The sequence below is a fragment of the Pogoniulus pusillus genome, chromosome 29 (genome assembly GCF_015220805.1).
Source record: "Pogoniulus pusillus isolate bPogPus1 chromosome 29, bPogPus1.pri, whole genome shotgun sequence".
NCBI classification, from domain to species: domain Eukaryota; kingdom Metazoa; phylum Chordata; class Aves; order Piciformes; family Lybiidae; genus Pogoniulus; species Pogoniulus pusillus.
In genome coordinates, this window is record NC_087292.1 from 13,782,940 (window position 1) to 13,807,215 (window position 24,276).

At 52.2% G+C, this 24,276-nt stretch overlaps 1 protein-coding gene across 2 annotated transcripts in view; it reads right to left on the bottom strand.

Annotated features, from left to right (window-relative positions):
• Positions 1-24,276, bottom strand: part of LAMA5 (laminin subunit alpha 5) — a 97,722-nt gene that overhangs the window by 19,740 nt on the left and 53,706 nt on the right. Inside the window, exons 8-38 of one of the 2 annotated variants that reach the window (XM_064167847.1) lie at positions 23,459-23,577; positions 22,586-22,676; positions 21,738-21,872; positions 21,304-21,366; positions 19,996-20,136; positions 19,501-19,638; positions 18,929-19,063; positions 18,336-18,470; positions 15,270-15,407; positions 15,054-15,106; positions 14,774-14,873; positions 14,207-14,259; positions 13,706-13,811; positions 12,725-12,824; positions 12,124-12,280; positions 10,308-10,446; positions 7,509-7,651; positions 7,301-7,407; positions 6,847-7,000; positions 6,331-6,491; positions 5,675-5,783; positions 5,121-5,218; positions 4,379-4,577; positions 3,874-4,000; positions 3,550-3,689; positions 2,646-2,761; positions 2,153-2,364; positions 1,733-1,937; positions 1,384-1,528; positions 686-826; positions 156-317 (exon numbers count right to left, since the gene is read on the bottom strand). In XM_064167847.1, coding sequence (XP_064023917.1) covers positions 156-317; positions 686-826; positions 1,384-1,528; positions 1,733-1,937; positions 2,153-2,364; positions 2,646-2,761; positions 3,550-3,689; positions 3,874-4,000; positions 4,379-4,577; positions 5,121-5,218; positions 5,675-5,783; positions 6,331-6,491; positions 6,847-7,000; positions 7,301-7,407; positions 7,509-7,651; positions 10,308-10,446; positions 12,124-12,280; positions 12,725-12,824; positions 13,706-13,811; positions 14,207-14,259; positions 14,774-14,873; positions 15,054-15,106; positions 15,270-15,407; positions 18,336-18,470; positions 18,929-19,063; positions 19,501-19,638; positions 19,996-20,136; positions 21,304-21,366; positions 21,738-21,872; positions 22,586-22,676; positions 23,459-23,577 — 4,022 coding nt within the window. Of the gene's footprint in view, positions 1-155; positions 318-685; positions 827-1,383; positions 1,529-1,732; positions 1,938-2,152; positions 2,365-2,645; positions 2,762-3,549; positions 3,690-3,873; positions 4,001-4,378; positions 4,581-5,120; positions 5,219-5,674; positions 5,784-6,330; positions 6,492-6,846; positions 7,001-7,300; positions 7,408-7,508; positions 7,652-10,307; positions 10,447-12,123; positions 12,281-12,724; positions 12,825-13,705; positions 13,812-14,206; positions 14,260-14,773; positions 14,874-15,053; positions 15,107-15,269; positions 15,408-18,335; positions 18,471-18,928; positions 19,064-19,500; positions 19,639-19,995; positions 20,137-21,303; positions 21,367-21,737; positions 21,873-22,585; positions 22,677-23,458; positions 23,578-24,276 lie in introns of both variants that reach the window. The other variant, XM_064167846.1, reaches the window with a different exon arrangement.

Consider the following 24,276-nt stretch of genomic DNA (forward strand, 5'->3'; position numbering starts at 1 on the left):
AGGTCCTCACCACTGAGATGAGTCAGAGCTGTCCCTGATCAGCTGCAGCATGAGCAATGCCTGCATGCCAGTGGGCACGCTGCTGGCACACATGCCAGCGGGGTCACAGATGTGCAATCATGCACATCCTGGTGCAGCTGCCATGGTGCTCTTACCTGGTCACCCAGGTAGGAGCTGGGCGCAAACCAGTAGAGCTCCTGGTAGGCATCTGGGAGGTTCTTGAGATCAGCATGGACGAGCTGCTCCCGCGGGTTCAGGGTTGTTGGCACATCCTGACGGTCACTGGTCAACAGGAGCCACCCATTCATGTCAACGAACTGTGAGAGAAGAGCAACCACAGATCTTCTGGGGGAGCTACAGAACATATTCAGTTGCTGATGCTCCAGAAGAGCAAGTCTCAGAGCAACAGAAAGTATGACAGGAGGCTCACATTACATGGCAAAAAAAAAGGTGAGCACTGCACCTGCCTCCCACCTGGCAGGGTGCCCCCATACTCTGGACTTTCCACCCTATGAGACTCAAGAGATCAGGAAAAGGAGCTGAAATTAGGAGATGGGCACTGAGAGACAAAGGTCAAGCTCCTTAGAGTGTGTCTTCAGTGAGCAAGGAGGAATGGAGGGCAGGGAGCCAGGTGGACAGGAACACAACTGAACTGCAGGGTCTGGTGGCCCCCAGCCCCTCTCACCTCAGCTCTGTGCTTCTCAGCACTGCGGCAGCGGTCGGTGGCACCGAAGCAGAAACACTTGGTGCAGCCCTTGGGGTTGTTGGCATCCAAAGAAAACGTCCCCAGGCGGCACTGGTCACACCTTGGGCCCTCCACGTTTTCCTGGAAGACAATCAAAGCTCAGCAGGGCCAGCAGCTTCTGACAGGCCGTTTGTGGAGAACAGGGACAGCTGTGAGTGATCAAAGCACAATAACGTGATGCTGAAAGATGATTAAGCAGTGCCTGAACACGTTTGATTGCACAGCACCCTTCAAATATTAAATTCACCTGGAGAAGGCATTTTTGAGCTCTGCAATGGGGCTGGAGCAGGCATCTAGCAGTGGTTTGAGTTACTCTGCTGTCATGCAAGAGAAGTCAACAGGACTGTCAGCTCTACCTACAATAGGCTCTGATATGAGGTTGGACCCAGACTATCCCTCTTCCCAGTGACAGCCCAAAGAGTAAGCTTTCATGGACAGGAATGATGGGGAGAAGGAATCTCCCAGGTTGCTCTGGACCCACTATCACGTGTGGGAGGCTGGCTGCAGCTCAGGCACACAATAGCACAGAATTCCAGCACAATGGGATTGGAAAAGGACCTCTGGAGATATCTAAGCCTGCTGCTAAAGAGAAGCAAGCCAAGGAGAAAGGCACCACATGAAGACGTTGTAGGACTGACCTTGCAGTGACACTGCCCTGTGACAGGGTCACACACGCTCGCCTCAGTGCCAGCCTGGTGGCAGTCACACCGCCGGCAGTTGGGGTAGTGGTAGTAGCCAGGGGCACAGAGGTCACACTGTCGCCCAATGATATTGGGCTTGCACCTGGATGGGAGACACAAGAGCCCCAGCATTAGGAACCTCTGCCTTGTGCTGCTGTGAGGAGCAGCTGGGCTGTCCGAGCTTCACCCATGCTGGCACTGACACAATGATGATGATTTCCCCACCCTCCATCCTTTCCCCCTGCAGCCTGCCCACATGTGCCACCACTCCAGCCGGGAGCAGGGGTGGTGCCAGCACAGGGCTCACCTGCACTGCCCGCTGTCCACGTCACAGCCTGGCTCTGTCAGCTCCTGCACGCCAGGCCGGGAGCAGTTGCAGTCCTCGCAGCCGATGAGGGGGTGGCAGCCGAAGGTCTGGGGCTCACAGATGACACACTCTGGCTTCAGGGTGTGTGGAGGGCAGATGCACTGCCCTGTCACCTCATCACACAAACGTGTGCCACATTCACAGGCTGCAAGGGGCAGAGAGGGGGCTGTGTTTAGGGCAGCAAGAACCAGGCAGGCCAAGGCAAGCACAAGGGAATGGACGCAGAGCTCCACTTGCACGTTTGCACGTTCTCATGCAAATGGAGCTGGAAAATGCAGCCACTTCCCACATGAGCCACAGCCCTGAAAGGGGCAAACCAGCTGGTGCTGGGAAAGCAGAGCAGGAGGCAGGACAACTCACGCCTACAGTTGGGGAAGCCCCAGTAGCCAGTGGCACAGCGAGAGCACTCTCGCCCGATGACGTTGGACTTGCAGGGGCACTGCCCACCAAAGGGCTCACACTGGCTGCCTCGCGCCCCCGCCTCGTGGCACCGGCAGGGCTGTGCTCCGTTGTTGTAGAAGAGGGAGAGTGAGATGGCAGAGTCACGGCAGAACCTTGACGATGTGCTGGGGCTGCAGGGGAAGGCAGGAGGAATCACTGTGCTGCACACCCTCACTGCTTCCCCACCACCCCAAAGCCCAGTAGGACCTCCTGCAGCCATGAGTACTGACTCAGTGGGAAGGAGAGCCCCAAGTCATCAAGATCTCCCAGATACCCACAAGTTTGAACACTAGACAAGGGAAGGCTTCACCAGATCCCTCTCCTGCCACATGTGAAGGGAATGTGGTTTTGCTCTCTGAGGGATATGCAGCCTGTGGGCAGCAGAGAAGTCACCCAAAGCTATGGGCCTCACTTGATGTAGAAGCTGTTGATGCCACAGCTGCTGATGAAATCATAGGACTTGTCCAGGGCTTCCTCCTGCAGGTACTGAGAGCTATAGCTGTCCTCAGGCACCACAAGGATGTAGTCCTGAAAAGCAAGGATGAGATGGATGAGCCAGGCTCCTTAGCTGAGCCAGATATACACAGTCCAAACCAAGTTCACTCAAAAGTCCAAATACACCTTTGGGTCCTCATCAGCTGATCCCTTACTGAGACAGAGCACAGTACTGTCCCAGCACTGGAAAAATCCAGGGGCCACCTCTCCACTGGGGTCTATCCATCAGATAACCCAATCTAATGCTGCAGGTGGGCATTCTTCAGGTGAGTATTTAGTCCAAATTCACTGCAGTAAAAACAGGCAAAAGGCACCACTGGCTGCCTCAGCAAGCAGTCACTGCTGTCTTAAACTTCTGCACTTGAAGGTACCTGGCTTCCAGTTCCTTCTTTTAGCCATTTATCCAAATTCAGTCAATCTAGTCCTGTTGCCTGAGGATAACAAGGGTTACCTACTTCCATAATGAGACCTGCCTGGACAAACAATGCTATGCAAGTGCAAAATGTTGCTGGGGTAGGAGGAAGGCTTATTCTGGATTATCACAAGTTGTGTGCAAGGCAAGAGCTCCAGTTTCTGCCTTGTTCTGGTATCAAAACCACAGAGTGAAAGGCAACTGTCACACACAGACACGGTTTCTGCAAATTCTGCCTCAGTTCTTCACCACTAAGGTTGGAGACTGCAGCTTTCTAGGGCAGTTCAGACACTGAATATTGGTGGAAAATACTCCTGGGGTCACACAGTGACAAGAATCCAAGGAAAAATTCCAGCCTTGCTGGAGCCTGGTCCAGCATGACCTGGGAGCTTTCCAGAGAGAGGCTCACCAGCCACAGCTGCTTGCCCTCTGGCACTCGAACAACCACAGTCAGATCATTATCAGTAACATCCAGGACAATCTGGTCCTCAGAAACCACCAGGCTCCGGCACCCATAGCCATGTGGGCAGAATTTAGCGTTGGTCTGACCTGAAAAGACAACAAATGTGTTGGTCTCTTACCTCCCTTGCAGTCCCCATCACATCCTCCCAGTTTGGAAGAGATGAGGCAGTCTCACTTCATCTTTATGATCCTCAGAGGATCCCCTCTAGCATGGAAAACTTCCCAGGGCTTCTGCCTAGCAGCAGCTTCCCCAGGTCTGCGTTCTCCTCACCTTGCCAGATGCGCCCACCGTTGATGAGCACCTCCACGGGGAAGGTGGGGTGGTGGGGCTGGTAGTAGTGCAGGATGAAAGCATAGCGTCCCAGGGTCTGCACCCGGCTGTTAAACACCACGGCAGCCTGGCCCAGCACAGGAGAACAAAGGGACAAAACCCCACATCAGATGGCTGCAGTCACAGCCAGGATGGTTTCTTATTGCTGCACAAATCTCTGCCCTCATCGCTCAGCTGTCAGCTCTGGAGGCATCTGGTGAATCACCCTGCTATGACTCCACGCTCCCTCCCCAAAGAGTGCAGCTTGCAAAGCTTGTCTTGGGACCCCAGAGAAACAAGAAGGGTTGGATGGAGTCAAGACAGGAGAATCCATGGGAAATTACAGGTTAAGGAACAAGTTTAAAGTCCAGATTAAATGCTGAAAACAGAGGAGCAAAACTCCCTGCCCCAGGTGTCTAGGGCCACAGCAGGAGCAAAACAGCCCAACCCATGCCCGTGCTACTACCTGTGGGGGTTGCAGGAGAATGAGCTCTGCAGTGGGGTCCATTGCTGTGGCAGGTCGAGGTGCAGGCTCCAACGGGATTCCAGAGGGAGCAACATGAACGGCCTGAGCCAGGGGGACATCAGGGGCGATGGGCAGAGCCTGGCCTCCCTCCAAAACAATGGACTGAGAAAGCTTCAGGAATCTCGAGGGAACACAGGAGCTGCTGCAGTGCAAGGAAAATAGGATGTAAAGCTCTCTGACATGCAACGAGAGAAGCTACAAGGTCCTGGCATGAGAAGCATGTCCTGTAACACCTGGCAGCCTATGAAGTGTGCCTGTTAAGGGAAAGCTTTCTACCAGGATCCCTGGGTTCTGGGGCATGGCTCAGCATGAAGAGCAGGAGCTTTGCACAGCTGATTCCTGGGCAAATACTTATTCAATGCAGTGTCAGAAATCCAGATACAGCAAGTGTCTCTTGCTGTATGTCATCAAGCACAGGAAAGCCTGTTCAGGGTGACACTTGAGTGTCTACCATAGCAGGCAGCATGGTGTTCAGACAAAGGATCAGCAGCACTACTTCCAGTCCTTACTCTGCTGCTGTGTGCTCGCTGGACATGGGCAAGGTACTTTACTTCAGCCAGGGATTTCTTTCTACAGTTTCAACAACTGAAAAGGCCTTAACCTGAGGGAAGTAGGGGGAAACAATTCATTTTGGAAACAGCCACATTCATACTAAAACCCCAAGGGACCTGAGACTTCTTACCCGTTGGATGAGAACGTCCCATGGATGCTGATGCAATGCACCTTCGGCTCGATGAACTCCATGGTGAACTGTGCAGCAGGTATGATGTACACTTTGTGCTGCCACATGGGAAAGAGGCACCAGTTATATCACAGCCTCTGCCACTGGAAGCCTACCAGCCCAGATTTCATGCCCACCAGCCATCAGGGTGACATCTCCTCATCAGATGCTTCAGCTAGTGCATGGTAAGTCACACTTCTGTTTGCTGCCACTTTCCTCCTTGGCACTAGCTCAAAGTCATACAGGAGCTCCATGCACTGTTGTGATTCTTCTATGTTGGCTAAGTAACTGTGTAAGCCTTCAAGGTAAGAGGCAATGCCATGCTACTGGGCAGGGCTCTCTCTGCAAAGAGCAGCTTCTCTTCTCCATCACACATTCTCCTCCTTGAACTGCTCATGGCAGACTACATCTAGTATCCAGTTCAAACACGTCTAGAAAATCCTTTTACAGGCTAGGTGCCACTCCTGCCTCTCCTTGCAACCCGTCATCAGAGCTGCCTTTGCAGGGAATCTTACCAGGAAGAAGTCAGCCAGGTCAGAGGTGAAGCGAATGGTGGCCTCCGAGGTGAGTTCAAAAGTTGCCATGCGGCTCTGGGAATCAACAGCAATCCCTCGGCAAAGGAAGCTGTAAGAGAAACACAGATCTTGAAGCCAGCCTTGAGCTGGGTCATGACCCATTTCTTGTGCTGCCAGCTATACGTCCTGAAGGTATTTATACAAAGTCCCTGGAAACATTTTGATGCCTTTTCTGGCAAGCCATAAGAGTGAAGCTTCCCAAGGACACCTCAGACATTTGTTTCCTATTGTGAAGGTTGCAATCTGAAGTCTGGATGTGTCTACAGCAAAGGACTGGCTTTGACTTGCACCAACAGCTTCAATAGATCTGCCCCTAAGCTATTCCCTAAATCAAGTCCCTTACCAATGTACCCAGCTGCAAATGGAAGCAAAAGGTTATCTCCTGGCAGAGGCATTAGAGGACATGTTGGCACAGCTACACATTTGCCACTAAAACCTGCGTCCAGCTAGAACAAGTCTGGACACACACAGATTCCATGTACAACACTGAGGCACTGCTTTGCTGATGTGATAAAGAAGAAACTCAGCCGGTGAGGCCTGTCCTTGCCATGTTAGAAAACCACCAAACATCTTCTCCATCTGAGAGATAACCCTACCTGTAGGCACAGGGGTAGAAGATGAATGTGGCCTGCTGCATGGTTAAGTGTGGTGAGCTCACAGCAATGCCCACCGCCTGCAAAGCATTGGTGTTGGCATACTCCACCACCAGCACGTATTTCCCAGGTTGGGCAACGGGCAGGGACAGCTGGACTTCCACCTGGAGAACAGACAGATGACTCAGTGAGGGTCTCCTGTCCCAGTCCCCATAGTGAGCACATGCAGGATGCCTGTGCTATAGGTCAGCCTCCTCTACAGCTGAGGGGACAACAGGACAACTCTTACCCTGTCCCTGCAAGCCCATAGCACGTGAGACACTGCTCTGCAGTGCCTTCAACAACAGGGCATAAAAATACACAGCTACAGGACTGATGGGGCAGCAGCAGAGTGGGTGCACTCGGGTGCAAAGCCCTCTGGTAACCTGCTCAGTGTATGTAAGGCTCCAGACAGTGGGAGCAGAGGAATGAGTAGTGCCGCAATGCCCATGTGAGGGGTGAAATCCAAGTGCCACTCACATCACTGCCACTGCAAGTAGCCATCCAGGGATGGGAGGGGGTGAGTTGCTCTGTGGGACACATTCTGGGTAACCTGTTGTCCAGCCTGCACACTGCATCCACCCCTGGTGCAGCAGGGAAGCCATCCACAGACAGGTACTTGTACAGGAGGCAGCTGCAAATGGCAAGAAAGAAATGGTAAAGCATGCTTGTCACATGATGATTGTCAACAGCACCCAGTGCAGCCTGATCCTGATCCCAGTGAGATCTGCCGAAGGCTTCAGTCCAACAGGAAGGCTCCACTGCCCAAGGAGCACCTCTGGTTAGCACAGAGCAAGAGGCTCTGCATTACAGGACCCACAACAGCAGTAACAACAAAGGGCCTCTCCCCTTGCAAGGTGCTTTATCCATTGCTAGGCTAAGGGGTGTTGAGTAGGTCCCACATAGCACAAAGATCATAGACAAAGATCCTTACTTCTGGGTGGCTTGTTCTGGGGCTGGCTGGTAGGTACATGGCTCTGTGACCTTTAGCTGTAGTATTGGAGCTTCATAGTATGAACTGGGTAGCAAAACCAGGTAGTCCTAAGAGGAGAGATGGGAGAGTTTGTTATGTTTGGGACATTTGACCCCGGGGAGCTGCTGAGGCCCCCAGTGATGGATGGAGCACAGGGGCTGGTCCTTACCAGCAGTACACCTTCTGCTTCAACAATCAGAGACCAGGTGCTGGGGTTGAGGACAAAGGGCTCCCCAAAGCTGTTCTGAGGGACCGTTACAAAGGCTGGCTCCGTGCTGGGAGCAAAGACAATCTGCTTGGTCTGCTCTGTACCTGAAGTGGAAGGGATGAGAAGCTGTGAAGGGACTGGGATAGAAAACCTGGGGCTGCAAACATGAGGTTATGCTGAGGGAAGCAGCTCTGCAGCACAGCGAGAGTCCCAGGCTCCTGGTTTCACGGTGCAGCTATGGTAGGTGCACCACAATTCCACACCATCTTGTAACAGAGACGTCCACTCTAAGTCTGCTTAGAAGCTTAATGGGAGAAAAAAACACCATAAAAAACTGCTGGTCCACAGCTTTCAGTGTGCTCTGCACCCCCAGGCTGCAAAACACGGAGTATTCCATGCCAAGGAGCGTTTTTTCCAGCTAGAGAAGGAAGGAATTAATCAGTGAAGAATTTATTCTGAGACAGACAAAAAGAATTGCCCAAGTTCATTCTTCCCTAGGGATATTCTGACCCTAGTTCCACAGATGAGATACCTGCCTTCTGGCAAACTTTCAGACCCCCAAACTGTGCTCCTGTCTTTCCTGCCAGCCACAGACTCTGCACCCAAGACTTGGATATTAGTTTTAACTGGCAGGTCAGGACGGGTTTGAGGCTGCTGTTGAACAGCTGCTTGGCTCAGCTGACCGTCCAGTAACATTCTGAAACCATTAAATTTGGCTGCAGTAATGACACAGCATCTAGGAGCAGACTGTCTGCCTGTCCAGCAGTCTCAGGAGCATTGTGAAGAGCACAGGTGACAGGATTCACTGGGTACAGCTGCATGGCGAGCAGATGAGATGCAGAAGGAAGAGGGGAATGTGGCACACTGACACATCCTGGTGTGCTACATGGACATCAAGGCATAACGCAAAGGGCCAGAAGCTAAAGCAAAGGACTTTGCTACCACGGGGATGGGTCAGTCCCTTCCCACATGTGTGAGCTCTGTGACATGCCTGGTATCAGCTGAGGCCAAGCCCTTGCTTTCTCAGATGAGAAGCAGAGGTGAGGATGCAAGGAACGAAGAGATTTCCCTGAGCAGGCATCAGAGGAGTCTTCTTGACAAGCTGATTTTCACATCCCTTTGAGACAATGCACAGCTCAGATGGCTTCTGCAGGTGGGAGAAACTGGTTGGTGAAACATATACTTGGGAAAGGCTTCCCTTTTGGCAAGTCACATCTTCCAACTGATCTTCTTTCCAGGCTGCTTCTCCTGTAGTGTGTGAAGCCCATTCCACCCAGGCAGAAGGTGACTCAAAATTTCTGGAGCAGATCTGGCCTACTGAGGAAGCTGCCCTGCCAGATCCCATTGCTGGTGCATCAATCCGGCAGCTTGTCTTCAGCACTAGAAATATCGTCTGTTGTTCCTGAGCAAGGAGGTTTGTCTTTCTGCATTATTTGACTGGCTATAAAAACAACCAGATATTTGGCCTCTCAAAAAAAGATAATTAGTAGAAACACAATATCTTGGCTTTTTAAACTTTGCAGATCACATCAAAGGCAAAACATCTTGTGTGTCAATTCAAGACAGAGGAGAGAACACTGCACACTGATAAATTTGGTGGCTGCTGTCAACAGCCCTGTGCTGGGGGAAGAGCTTCAGCAGGATGATGTGGCTGTAGAATCAGAAGAGGTAAAAATCAATCAGCCAGCCACACGCTGGAGCCCTTGCATGGCCTCAGGTCTGTCCGTGTGCAGTCTTGCTCACGTTGATCCCCAAAATGTTGGTTGTATATAGGTCTCTGGGCTTGCTCAGCCATCTTTTGGCAGCTCCTCTTCTTCAGCAGCTTGTGACTTGATGAGAAGACATTGCACCAGAGTGCAGTGTCTGTAATGTGTGCACACCACTTCCAAATCCCACACTCTGTGAAGCCAGCAGCCTGGTTTGGGAGCAGCTCAAGGCAAGGGCAAGACTGCCACATAAGGGAACCTCCAAAATCAAATCATGTCCAGTTGCCAAAGTCTAGATCCAGCTCCCAGCACGTGGCCTATTCTGGTTTATAGAAACAGCTCATTTCTGCCTGGGGCACTGGGGTGATCTTGTGCCATAGTGAAAAGGCTGTATTGGGTCATACAGTTGCCTTCTCTCACACCAGCCTGGCTGATAACAGTCCTCAGTGCGCAGTTCCAGGACCGGGTGCAAAATTGCAGCTGCTTTGTTATGTAAAAGGGGGCTGCAAACTCAAACCAGCCTTTCAATTGGAAGGGCAAAGCTAATGGATAATAGCCATATGGAATTGTCTTCTGGAAAGGATGATGCAGAAGATTGCTGGGATGGGGAGGAGGTGGCGATGGTGCAGGGGAGCAGAGCAGGCTGGGATCCTTACCTCTCCTTCGTGGCTGATAAGCTGTAATTTTGCCATACACAGTGGCCCCTCCTGAATTAATATACCTCAGGATGACATGGAACAGATAGAGCTCTGCCTCCTTCACGTCTACAGTGACTCTGATTTTATTCTGCAAAAAGCAAAAGAGCACACGGGGCACACATCACTGGGGGCCAGCTCCTGGCCACTCGCCCGCTCTGTGGGACAGCCTCACCCGCCTGCCTACCTGCCTGCCTGCCTGGCTTCCCCCTCCCTTGCCATCCCGTGGCACGGCGCTGGCCAGCCACCTGAGATGGGCACACTTGGGATGGGCACACCTGGGGCGGGAGAAGGGCCAGAGGAGCAATGCTGCAGCGTGGGATGCTCTGAGTTAGTCTAGAAGTGAAAAACGCACTTACAGTTGCCACAAACATTAAACTTTCCTTCCTCAACGACCGAGACCCTCCCTTCCACACTGGCAGGCCCCCGGCTGACGTAGCGGAAGACGAGGCGGAAGAGATCGGGGGAGGTCACATTGAGAGTCACCACTACCTTGGGCTGGTGGGAGAGAGAAAGGGGAGAGAAGCAGAGCACACCTTCAATTACCTCCACCGCCGCCAGCCAGCAGCCCAAGCGCAGCCGCTCGGCTCACTGCTCCCAAAGCAACATGCCAGAGCGCAAGGAGGAGACAAGCACAGCCACGGCACGGGCACCTGGTGACACTGTCCCTTCTGCGGCCAGCCACTGAGGGAGCAACCTGCCTGAGGAAAGGGACTGGAAAGACTGCCCACATCTGGAAGATGCCCTGGCACAGCAGGGTGGTTGGGCTATCCCTGGCACACATGCCACGCAAAGGTTTTAAGAAGCTCCCACTTCTGTTACCGGCATGTTGCTTTTGGGCTTTGTGCCCTAACTAGCCAGCAGGTACCAGAGGACCTGCTCTTGTGTTCATGGGGCTCTGGCTGGATGCCTACAGAGGAAGCTGCATATTGAGCTGGTGACTCATCCTTGGGAACCTGCAATGCTAAGGACTAGTGGTACCAAGGCAGTGTGCCACTGATGGCTGCCTCACCCCTCCACCTGCCTGGAAGATGTTCAGGGAGACTCCAGTTAAGCAGATGTTTAAGTTCCACTCATTTCAAAGAGATCTAAACATCCGATTAATTATCCTTCTGCCTACAGGGTGAAGCTGGGGTCTGCCCAGAGAGATGCCTAATGAGGGCTGTGGCCCTCAAAGCTCTAGGAACACACCATCTTCCCACTGGAAAACAAACTAGAAGGATCTCTCAAAGAGCAAACTCTAGGCGAGACCTGCCAGCAGAAACCCATGTGCTAGCCTGTCTATCAAAGTCTACTCCTATTTCAAAGCCAACACTGGATGCAAACCAAAAGCCATAAGCTCGAGCATGAGCTCCATCCTAAAGCCTTAAGGCTGGGGAAGTCCTCCCAATGGAGCCCACACAAATTCTTTGCTTAGCTCTTCTGTACAAAGTCAATGGGAAATGACTGACACATTAGGGCCCCTCTTATTTCACCTGAGCATGAAAAAGAGTGAAGAAAATTGAAGATATGCACACCAGAATAAGGAACACCTCACATGGGACAAGACTGTCAGAGAATCGCTGCCCTCATCCCATCCCCAAACACAGACACATGTGTGTGACACTTCTGCTGGAGCCATGCACAGGAAGAATCCATCAAGGAGAAAAAAGGCTCGACAGATGAAACAGCTTCACTTCTAGGGCTCAGACAACTCCATATTAACGTAAACCATCATTACAGCAAACCACCTAACAGCAAGAGCAGAGGCAGACTGGTAACAAGAAGGTCCAAGCTGAACATGGCAGCTAAGGAAAAAGGGAGGGAAGGCTATGTAGAGAGTTGCAGGAAAGAGCAGAGTCAGATGAAAAAGCCACAAGGAAACCCGGAGACAGTGTTTATAGACATCCCTGTAAGCAATCACCAAGCTACCATCTTTGTCTAACCGGATTAGGATGTCAGGAGATTCCCAATTTAGGATCTTTCCCCTCATCAGCCTATGCTGTGCCCAGCACTACAGGAAGTATCTGTGCAAACACGCTATATATACACTGTGCTGTTTATGTTGGCCCTCGTGTCACTCGGGGGCTCTGAGATGCACTTGGGGTCAAAGATGTGTGCCAAAAGCATATCAGTCCTCCACTGGCCTCATCCTCCCCAGAGGGAGCTGAGCTGGGACGGAGGCACCAGGCGTACCTGGATGGAGGACATCTGCGCGTATCCTCGCCAGCTGAAGCCCTCAAACTCCAGGGGGTTGTAGCCGAAGCGCACAGCTCGCCCGGCTGGCGTGGTGCCTTCCTCCAGCTCGAATTTCAGGTGGTGAAGGTCAGGGAAGTAATGGTCCCGCAGGGGCCTAGGCAAGAGAGGAAACACTGTTACCTGCTGGGCTATCTGAAGAGAGAGGTAAGAGGACACTTCCACCAGGCTGACATGGCAGCAGCCCAAGCAATGAGATCCCCATCCTCACGGTGGCCAAGGAAATCACAGAATCATCAAATAGTTCAGGTTGGAAGTGACCTTTTAAAGCCATCTAGTCCAACAGAATCACAGAATGGCTTCAGATGGAAGGGACCTTTACAGGTCATTTAGCTCAACTCCCCTGTGGTAAGCATCTTCAACTAGAGCAGGTTGCTCAGAGCCTCAAACAGCCTGACCTCGAATGGGATGGGATGGGGCTTTTGCCAGCCCTCTGGGCAACCCATTAAGAAGGAGACCAAACCACTTGACTCCCAACCATTCCCGACAGACCAAGCAGAAGGCAGAGCACCCCAAGGTCCACCTGCCAGTCGCGGCTTACTGGGTGCAGGTGGGGCCATGCGTGTTCTGCCGGCAGCGACAGGCTCCGCTCCGCTCCTCGCAGGATGGCCCCAGGGCCCCGCCGACGTCGCAGCGGCAGCCTGCGGGCAGGAAGCTGCTGTTTACATTCCCGCAGCGCTAACGAGCTCCTGGGCACTAATCAAAGGCGCGCCCCGGCCGCTATTTTTATTCCATTGTATCCGTTTTCATATTGGCCCTGGCCCCAGCTGGATCAGCTCCGCTCCACCTCAGCGCCCAGCTATTTCTAGACAGCTGACGGAGGAACCAGGTCTGCAAGCCCTCATGACCGGGTGCCATGGCTCTGCTGCCAGCAGCAGCCTTGCTCCCACTTCCCAGGCCTGCCAGGAATGCGTGGGCTGGCTGAGAGTGGTTGGATCTCCTCCTCTACCTCTTCTCATGGGCACGATGGAGGGCAGCCAACCCTACGTGTCCATGCCCTACCTGCTCCCAATAGGAGGAAGAGGACATGCAAGGACATGGCCAGTGGTTAAACCACACCAGTTTCTGGCACCCAAAAAGGCCACTTTCCTGGCCTTTTATTCCCCAGCCTGATAGACCTGTGTCTGACCGTGGAACCAGAATGAACTCAGGTCTCCAGGTCCACAGCAAGACCCAGCCTCTACTGTGGATAAAACACAACAGGTGGGACAACTCCTGTCCCTTCTCTCCAAGGCCAACAGTCAGTTGGTATCTGCAAAATCATAGAATCGGCCAGGTTCAAAGAGACCTCCAAGATCATCCAGTCCAACCTATCCAATCAACTAGACCATGGCACTAAGCACCTCATCTAGGCTTGTCTTGAACACCTCCAGGGACAGTAACTCCACCACCTCCCTCGTCCAGATCATCAGTAAAGATATTGAACAGGTCAAAGCCGATATTGAACACGACAAAGCCACATACCCCAGCGCCAGCTCTTGTGGAGCCCTCTTTCACCCGACACACCATGAGGAGGACTCACCTTGGCAGCCAAAGTAATTGGCATTCTCCATATTGAAGTAGCCATCCCTGCACATCGAGCAGAACTGGCCGCAGATATTTGGCTTGCAGTAACATTGCCCATCAGCCTAGGAGGGAAGCAGGCATGGAACATCATTCCCTCCCATTACTCATAATGGCCAAGCTGCTTCTCAGTTATTTGGGTCCTAACGTGAGATACTGCAGCAGCATTTTGAGCTTCATGCTCTACACTGCTTCCTGCATGTGGGTGGGCCAGATAATTTGATTATCCAACAGTGCAGGCAAACAAAAACCCAGGCATCTTGGGCCAGACTCAGGGATACTTAGGTGCCTTGTCTATGACAGGTCCTATGTTCTCATGCAAGTGCAGATTGTGGTGCAATCTTTGAGAGCTCAGCGTCAGGACCAGCCTCTTCAGCGGCTGCCAGGAGAGATGGAGCTGAAACACTCCCAACACAGCACACACCTGGAGGTGCTTGAAAGTAGAGAGGAACAAACCTACCTGCCGGCACTCCGCAATTCTGCTGATGGTGCCCTTGGTATCACACTTACAGCCTGGAGAGAGGGAAAGGAACAAGAAAGCCAGGAGGTTCATCAGCTCCTAAGAAGAAGACTCGTGGGAGACACTACCCAGCACACCAGAAGACACCTGCTAGGTTAAAAGCAGCTGGGAATTGGTCAACTAGAGAGTGGCACTGCAGAAGTGCTCACATTTTATTTTGGATATTTACTGTTGAGAATACACCCACCAAAGGTGTTTGCCTTTTCTGCACATTTGGCCATGAAAAATTAAGTGTCCAAAGTCTGCATGGAGGGCTGAAAATGACACAACTCATTGCATGATCCCTGTGTTACATCCCAAGCAAAAAATCTTGGCTCCAGCTTTTCCCCTCTCCATGCTGGGGCTACCCAAACCTCTCCAGCTTTGATATGTCACCCCAGGGTGAAGAAGGAAGGAAGGACATCACTTCTACCCAGCAATGAATGTTCCTATGGGCTTGGGTTGGGCTTTTGCACCTTTACAGCACAGAGGGGACTTTTTGGGGCTGTGTAAGTGCCATTTCCTTACTCAGGCAGCCGTAGGGGTTCTCTGGAGTCAGGTTCCAGTATAAGGGCTTGCATCTGTCACAGGCTGGGCCTTCAACATATGCCCGGCATGCACAGGAGCCCTGAGGAAAGGGAGGGGAGACAAAAGCAGGTGAGAATTTGCAGCAAATGTGGTGCCTGCTACTTCAGTGTGGGTAGTGGCTGCTTTCAGGCTAGGCTTAAGGAAGGACTCTGTCCAAATGAAGAAAAAGGGGATCACACATGATGACTGGCAGAGGTTGGTGGGTTCATTTGATACTCACCTGGGCCAGCGAAGGGTCTGCAGTCACCAGCCCTGCTGGGTTACAGGAGCCCACTAGAAAAGAGAGGCAAAGGAGAGCTCACACTTTGGATCCTCCTAGGAGGGGCTCTTTCTTCCTTACAAAGCTCTTGGGGGACAATGAGTCCATTTACTGGCACTCCATCGCTATGTCCCAAGACATGAGGATGTCCCCCCCCAACAAGGAGAAGGAAGTTACCTTCACAGTGTGGAAATCCATAGGCGTCTGGCACGCAGCTGTCGCAGCGCAGCCCTGTCACCCTGGGGCGGCAGCTGCACTGCCCTGTCTCCTGGTCACAGGTGCTGTGCAGAGAGCCCTCCGGGGAGCACTGGCAAGCTGCAAAACAAGGGAGAGCAACGGCTCGAGCTGCAGGGCATAGGGACTCTCGAGGGTGGTGGAGCACCGGAACAGGCTGCCCAGAGAGGTGGTGGAGTCTCCATCTCTGGAGTCATTCAAAACCTGCCTGGACGCCGTCCTGTGCAACCTGCTCTGGGTGAGCCTGCTCTGGCAGGGGGTTTGGCCAAGATAGTCTCCAGAGGTCACTTCCATCCCCCACCGTTCTGCAGATCCTGTGACTCCTGCATTCAAGGCTTCCCAGCAGCAACCTCTTTGTCTGCCTGACCTTCACCACCATCGGAGAAGCCAGAAATATGGACTATAAATAACACACACTCATTCTTTGCTCTTGCTGAAAAACACTCCATCTTTTAAGGGAAACAATAGCAGATGCAATGTTTAGCACAGCAATTCACATGCACACCACAGCCTCTGATTGTAAGAAGGACACTGAAGTGCTGGCCCATGTCCACAGGGCTAGGGAAGGATCTAGACCTCAAGTCTTGTGAGGAGCAGCTGAGGGAACTGGGGCTGTTTAGCCCAGAGAGGAGGATACTCAGGGGACACCTTCTGGCTGTCCACAACTACCTGAAAGGAGGTTGGAGCAAGGCGGAGGTTGGTTTGTTCTCCCAAAGAACAAGCAATGAGACCAGAAGAGGAAACAGCCTCAAGTTGTGCCAGGGGAGGTAAAGTACCTTCTCTAAAACAAGTTGTAGAGCCCTGGAAGAGGCTGCCCAGGACAGTGATAAAGTCTCTGTGGAGGGATTTAAAAGCTGTATAGATGTGGTGCTGAGTGACGTGGTTTAGTGGTGACCTGGCAGTGCTGGATTAATGGTTGGATTTAAAGGTCTCTTCCAACTAAGTGATTCTATGGTTTGTGTGTATCTCATGAAAGGAGGAGAGGTTTTGGTTAAGGGAAACACGTGATCTCACCCTCACAAGGGCAACAAACAGTGACATACCAGACCCTTCAAAAGCCCATTCATAGAATCATAGAATCAACCAGGTTGGAAGAGACCTCCAAGATCAGCCAGTCCAACCTAGCACCCAGCCCTATCCAGTCAACCAGACCATGGCACTAAGTGCCCCAGCCAGGCTTTTCTTGAACACCTCCAGGGACAGTGACTCCACCACCTCCCTGGGCAGCCCATTCCAATGCAAATCTCTCTCTCTGGGAAGAACTTCCTCCTAACATCCAGCCTATACTTCCCCCGACACAACTTGAGACTGTGTCCCCTTGTTCTGTTGCTGGTTGCCTGGGAGAAGAGACCAACCCCACCTGGCTATAGCCTCCCTTCAGGTAGTTGTAGATAGCAATGAGGTCACCCCTGAGCCTCCTCTTCTCCAGGCTGCACACCCCCAGCTCCCTCAGCCTCTCCTCATAGGGCTGTGCTCCAGGACCCTCACCAGCTTTGTCACCCTTCTCTGGACACATTCCCCCAAACACCCAAAAGTGGCATTTGGCCATCAGGGTCTTGTCTTGTGAACGTTGTGCATGGACAGCAGGCCAATGACAGAGCCATGGCACCGCCAGCAGTCGAGGGTAGGGACAGGGCAATGGCTCTGCAGCATCCTGCACGACCTGCACCTAGAGATCCTGCTGCGCTATCGCAAGCTGCCAGGGAGCTGCCCATGCTCTCCTTGCCCAGCAGTGGTCCTCAAATCCCTGCCAGAGGGGAGGTTTTAGGCTGACAATCTCAGCAGATAACATTCATAGAGCAATGGATTAAAGTAATAAAATAAAATCAGGTTCTGTTCTCTGTTCTTTCCCTGCTGAGGCTCTTCTACTGTTCTGCAACTTGGACACTCTTCTATGAGACAAAAAAAAAGACAAGAAGTGTCTGCTGAGCTCCTGTGAGGCCATTTCATCTCTGCCTCAGCCTCTTCAAAGGCATACTGCCGGCACCGGCATTTGCCAGCAGTGCTCTGCCAGCTGGCCATGGCTCAGGCATCTACATTTCATATGGTGCAAGAGGGTGATGATGCTCTTTTGTTGCTTCAGGGAAACAGTATCACAGATGATTTTTTAATGAGCAGTAAATTCCTGCTGGAAGACACAAGAGTACATCTGGCTTCCAGTCGGACTGCTGACAGAGGGAGATGGGGACACAATGCCTGAAGCTGTAGAGGGCTATTCAAAGTATCTGAGGTCACAAGCACCTGCCACAGGCATTGCTCCAGCAGCTCAGCTCCAGGAGCAGTGGTGGCAAAGCTGTCACCACGCCAGTAGAAATCTTGAATTTGGGGCTGGCAGGAAACCCCAAATGCTGATTGTACAACCTGTAGTTTCAGCACAGTTACTCCTCCTGCACACTGGCATGAACCAAGGTGGAGTAAGCCTTGAAGACCCTGCATGTGTACCACGTGAGCTACATGTGAGCATCTCATGGCACCAGGGTACAACCTGAACATGTGGTCTGAGGCTTTCTTACCCTACTCAGAGCCCTGCTCTCTCTGGCCACAGGCTCTCAAAGCCTGAGGAGAAGCAGATGCAATGCAGCACATGTTTTATGTACAATTGCACACAGTACTTTTGGAGAGGAGTCTGAGCCACAGCTGCACCCCAAGTCATGCTCTGTAGGCCTGTTTCTTAATAGGTCTCTGGATTAGAGGCCAAACTTTCAGCCTGGGCTTTATTTCCAAAGCAAGCAGGCAGACACAAGCTCCTGCTGTTAGTGACAGTGAATGCACTGCAGGAGACAAACCCCACAGCCTGGGGGAAGGATCTCTTCAGGCTGCTTACTCATTGCAGAGCCTGTGAGATGAGGCAGCCAGGTGAGCTGCCCATGGAAAACTGATTCCTGCTGCAGGAGCCAACTACACTGATCTACAATCCTGGGAGATGAGTTATGGAAATGAAAACCATTATAAAGCCAGTAGCAGCAGCTACTCTCTTCCCTCCCCTAGGACCCAACAATGGTTACTCACATGTGCAGCTGGGGTACCCATAGAAGCCCAGGGCACACTGGTTGCAGGTGTGCCCTGCAAAATTCACATGGCATCGGCACTGGCCAGCTGGGCTGCAGTTGTTGTCCACTGCACCCCGGGAATCGCAGGAGCAAGCTGTAAGAGCAGAGAGTCTGATGAAACCTGTGATCTGTGGCCAAGCACTGCTGCTCTGAATTGTCATCCAGCCCCACAGGAATTAGCCATTTCTATCAGAACCAAATAATTTCCCAATCCCCTGGGAAGACAGGCAGTATTTTCAGCTACAGCCCTGGCTACACCAGGAAAATGCCACTCTTTACAGCCTGTTCAACATTGCCCAAGGGTTTAGTAGGTCAATGCACTGAAAAGACAGACAGAAAAAGGCATAAGCTGAGACATCAGGTCACAGCAGGGTTGTGATGAGGAAGTGTGGCTGATAAAAACTGCTTTGTCTTCCAGGCTTTGCCAGAACAAGCTGGCCAAATTCACAGTCCAAAGCACATGATCTCTGATTTTGAGAAACACCAAGTCTTGCAAAACCAGGCAAGTTTCTTCAGAAGGTGGCAGACCAGCAGGAGCTGTCACAGCCTTACCATAGCAGTGGGGGTAGGAGTGGTGCCCAGGGCTGCACTGCTCACACCGTGGTCCAGCAAACTCAGGTCTGCAGAAGCATCTCCCAACGGAGTCGCAGCCTCCTGGCAGTGTCCCAACCGCGCTACAGCCACACACTGCACAGAGAGAGCCCCTGAGCTCTGTGCTGGGAGCATGGCACAAAGCTCATGGCAGTATGGGTTTTATCCTGATGTCCTCACAAGGGCATTTAGCTGATGCTCTAAGCACTCAAACTGTCCATCTCTGCCCCCTGCATGTGCAGAATCATAGAATAGTTCTGGTTGGAACTCTAGGATCACTGACTCCAACCATCAACCCAATGCCCTGCGGCCATTAAACCACTTCCCAAAGTTCCACACATCTCTGGAATGCCTCCAGGGGCGGTGACTCCACCACCTCCCTGAGCAGCCTGTTCCAGTGTCTGACCACTCTTTCAGTAAAGACATTTTTCCTAATATCCAAAATGTCACATCCCAATCTTCCTTCAAAACCCTGCAAGGAGAGTCCTGCTCTGCGTGCAGCCGCCGAGGCCCAGGGGAGGGCAGATACGTACGCTGGCACAGAGGGTAGTTGAAGTAGCCAGGAGCACACTGGTTGCACAGGTGCCCTTCAAATCCTGTCCGACACAGACACTGCCCCGTCTCACTGTCACAGGTGCCATCGTACTGACCAGGGCCAGAGCACTGGCAGGCTGGAAAGCAACAAGGGCACTAATAAACAAACAGCTTCTTCATCTTTCCCCCTCCTAGGAAAGGAACCAGAGCTCCACTTCCTCCAGGGTTGAAATGCAATCTCTGGAGAAAACATGTCCCGGCTGACAGCAAGCATGCCTGGCCCACAGCTCACATCCATAGGGAATTTCACAAAAGCCCCCCACAAGCTGGGAGGATGCTGGAGGGTCAGGGCTGGCTGGAAAATATCAGCAAAAACCATGGGAATTTGTCACTTGGAAGTGGGGCTGAGGAATTCCTGGATGGGGAGAGGCACGTTCCTCCCCAGCAGGGAGGAGAAGAGGGCAATGTGGGGCCGCTGACCCCGTGTCACTCACGCTGGCAGCTGGGTCCATAGTGGCCTGGGGCACACTGGTCACAGTGTGTTCCTTGGTAGTTGGGCTTGCACACACACATCCCCACCCGAGGGTCTTTGCGACAGGCGTTGCCTTCTGTCCCACCGGCGTAGCAGTCGCAGTCTGGAGTGGGGACACACAACAGGCAACACCACACGTGGCTGTCAGTCCATCTCTGCTGCTGGGCAGAGGTCCCGTAAGGACAGGGAAAGAGCTGCCATGAGAGGCAACAGCTCAAACATTTGCCTCCTAATAACCTTCCTATCAGATGCAAATGTTTTAGCCAAACCTCGCTCCAGGCTCAAGTGGCCAGCATGCCTGGCTCATGGGGTGGTTGGGAGAGCCTTCAACATGCTGTTCATGGGCACAGGGCAGACAAAATGCTCTTTGCACAAGCCCAGACAGGGCTGATTTGATGCTGCACTGCCCAAAGGCTGTGTGACAATAACCAAAGCCTTCAGGGTGGAGCTTTGGGATTTCTTGCTGGTCAGTTCATGCTCAGCTGCATCTGAGACCTTCCTGCTGTCAGCACAGGACGATGCTCTTGGGCCAGCAGCACTGAGGCCCTCAGCCAGCCCTGCATTCACTGACAGCAGCGGGGTCCTGGGCTGGGAAAGGGAAGGGCAAAAATCATCCAAGAATCAGAGGAGGAGGAGATGGGGAAATGAGAAGGGAAGTGAGAAATTCCATCTCAGGAAAGAAAAAAAAACCTGTCTGGAAGTTTAAAATATCAGAAGGAAGGAAAAGGTTATCTGGAGTGTGCTGGGGAGCATGAGACAGGGGAGAACTCGGTGGGAAAGAAACCAAAAAGAGCATAAGGGAGGAGGTGAATTAAGAGGAGTGAGCGTGAGAGAGGAGGGAGGTGGAGGGAAGCAAAGATGAAGGCATGGATGAGCCTTCAAAGCAACAGAGGAAGCAACACAGAGCAAGCAGATGCCTGTGCATGCTTCCCAAGCTTTATGCACAGGAGCCTTGAGCTCTGTGGTAAAGGGTTGGACTTGATGACCTGTGAGGTCTCTTCCAACCCTGATAATACTGTGATACTGTGGGTGCCATTGGCATGGACCCTCTGTGTCACCCTGTGGCATGCAGCTGTGGTTGAAGGATAACTGGGAGAATCCAGGCTGGATTCCAGCTCAGTCACAGCCCCTCTGTGATCATAGTGGGGGCATTCTTCACAGGGAGGTCAGAAGGGGTACACATATGCCAAACCAAAGACCTGATCTTGAGATAGAGCAGAAACAATAGCACAGCCATTGCCAATGCACCAAGGAAAATTGTCCTGCTTACTTATTATCTGTCCTGCAGGAAGCACTTGTTCTCCAGTGTCGTTGTGAGTGAAAGCTGGAACAGCTGAAACAGACATTGCACAGGTCAAAAAGATCCTGCTGGGATATCAAGGGGCTGACAGTTCCAAAGCTGAAAAGGCTGAATGAAAACATGAAATATGGAACCCAGTGCAGACATCCCACTAAACAGAGATCCATTACAGCCATTACTTCCCAACAGGGAAGCTCCCATTGACTACAGAGATCTGGGCTCAGCTTCCATTCAAGCCAAATGTGGACTTGTCCCCAGCTTCACAAACTCCTCCTAGGATAAAAGTGCCATGGGGAAAAGGAACCTGGAGAGCAGTCCCAACTGGAGCTGCTGGCCCTTCCTGCACCTGCTGGCTCTGTGGGATGCCAGACCTGACCACTCCTCAATCGCACCCCCCCACTTACGGTAGCAGTGGGGGAAGTTGAGGTACCCCTCGGCGCAGGCATCGCAGTGCTCCCCGGTGTAGTTGGGCTTGCAGTAACAGCGGCCAGTGAGGTCCTCACAGGTGCCGTCAGTGAAGTCAGACTCACAGTTACAGCCTGCAGAGAGGGACAAGCCAGCGGTGGCTGTCATTGACTGAGATCCTCACGGGCCAGAAACACCACAGAAGCATCACTATGATACAGGCACTCTGTAAAAGCCCCCACTGTCTGCTGCAAGCACTCTCTGAAAGTCACAAGTCAGATTTTGCTTCTTCAGAAGGGATCTGCTTTAGAAGGAACTGATGCCACTGTGCTTGTCCCGTTGCAGGGTCCCAAGGAAAGCAGCACAGTCTCAACTGGCTTCTCCAGCAGATCCCAGCTGCCCCAGAGAGGTGGCAGTGCACACTGCCATGAGGATGCAGTGCAGAACAGCTGGTGTGTGACAGCTCCCGAGCGAGCTGGGCTCCCCAAAGAAACAGATACAGCCCACTGCTGCCTCCAAATCCCTGCCTTAGGGCATGGAGACCAACGGTCTGCAGCTGCCTGCATAAAGAACACAGACAGCTAGGACACAGCAGCAGGGACAGCACATTTTAAGTTCATTGCAGCCTTGGAACATGCCACCACTTATTGCACAGATGCTGCAGACACACACGCTGGCTGCATGCCATTCCCTTGGGCGATACCAGCTGCAGCAGGAACTGCCCACGGCTCCCACGCTGCTGAACTCCCTATGCCAGAAACGTCCTGGCCCAGTTCACCAGGCCATTCTCCAAAGCGTCACCAAGTCCAGGAGGGCATCTGCAACTCTCAGAGGAGATCACACTCACGATAGCAAATGTAGGGAGAGTCGATGGGGTGGTCAGGGGAGCGGTAGTACCCTGGGATGCACCTCTCACAGTTAATGCCGGTGGTGTGGTGCTGAAAGACAGTGGGTTAGAGAGGCATCAGATCCTCTGCCTGCAGGATTCATGTCCCTCTGCTGGATTTACTATTGGCTTCAGGGTCTGAACGAAGCAACTCAGAAGTGTCAACACACAGAAGACTTAAATCTGCTCAGAATTCCACATACAACAAAGCAAAAAGAAAGCATTTCCTGCAAGCTGCACCCTCCCATAAACACAGCACAGGTTTCAGTTTCATAAACCACCCTCAGCCCATTCCACTTGCTATGTCCTGAGCACTTGGTGCTAGGAGGATGTCAGGAATCTGTTTCCTCCCAGAAGGAAAGCACAGTTAGAACCTTCATGCCACTGCAGGAACTAACCAGCTCACAGTCACTCTGCAAGTGGAAGAGCTCTTGCTTCACCGGGAACTTCAGAGACTGAGGGGATTGGCATTTTGGTGGCAAGAGTGAAACACAGAGAGATGGCAGCACTTGAACACTGCAAACTGGGCAGACCTATGCTCAGCACCAACCTGTCCCTCCTAATGTACAGTGCCTCAACAGACCTAGCCCTCAAACACCAGAAAGACAATGTTACTACCCAGGGGACAGCTGAGAACCCAGTGCTGTTTTCATTGCTGGTGCATGCTCCATTAATACATGGCAAAACCACTGAGCTTTCAGGGAGAGACCTATTTGAGATAACAGAGGATGCATGAGGGGGTTGGTAGAGCTGCCAGCAAGGCTTAACTCCAGGCTGATGAAACAAACACAAAAATCCACAGGAGCCTTTTCCTTGAGAGCTCTTCAGGCCTACCTGACAGTCAATACAAACACCTCCCCCTTCAAACTTGTCTTCGTGACTTTTGCTGGCTTTGTGGTGATCCACCTCTGGATCATAGTAGCAGTCATGGGCATGGCCATTGCAATTGCAAGCTGCAAATACAAAGAGACCTTAGGTAAGCCACTAGTCCATGGAGGTCCTTCAGCTACCAGCTGCATCTCCAGAAATGAACTCTTCCAAACAGGTCTGAGTTTGGATGGGTTACTTTTTAAAGAGGAAAGACTATTGAATGCATCTGAAGGATAACATGAGCACCCAAGCTCCCAGAAGTCTTCCAGCTCAAAAGTACAGAAGTATCAACCCTCTCACAGTCTACTCTACAACTGGAAAAATGCAGCAGGCAAAAAATCAGAAGTAAAATATGTGCAGGCATGTATGGACAAGAAGGAGAAATTACCCAACTTTAGGGCCTCAGGTAGTCTGGTTTAGAGGGCAACATTCTTGTGTTTTTCATCCCACCCAGAACACAGATGAGCTATGAAGTTCAGCTCCTGGTGAGAGTGCTCTTTACAAACCCACAGGACTTAGACCCGACTGTCCTTTGCACTCCTAAGAGATGCTGTGAGCTGTGCTCTGCATTCCCACTGCTGCAGCAACTCCAGTCGGCATCTACCAAAGGTCTCTCTAGGCAAATAGAGACGTCCTGTGTGTAAAGTCAGCCAAGTGTAATTCATCTCCAAGACAGCATTGAGCAACCAGACTTGCCTGCACGAACCCTTAGACACGGAGGAGGAGCTGGAACATAAGCAAAGCCCCGTGCAGACCTGGTGGGCCTCCCTGTGTGAGCCTTA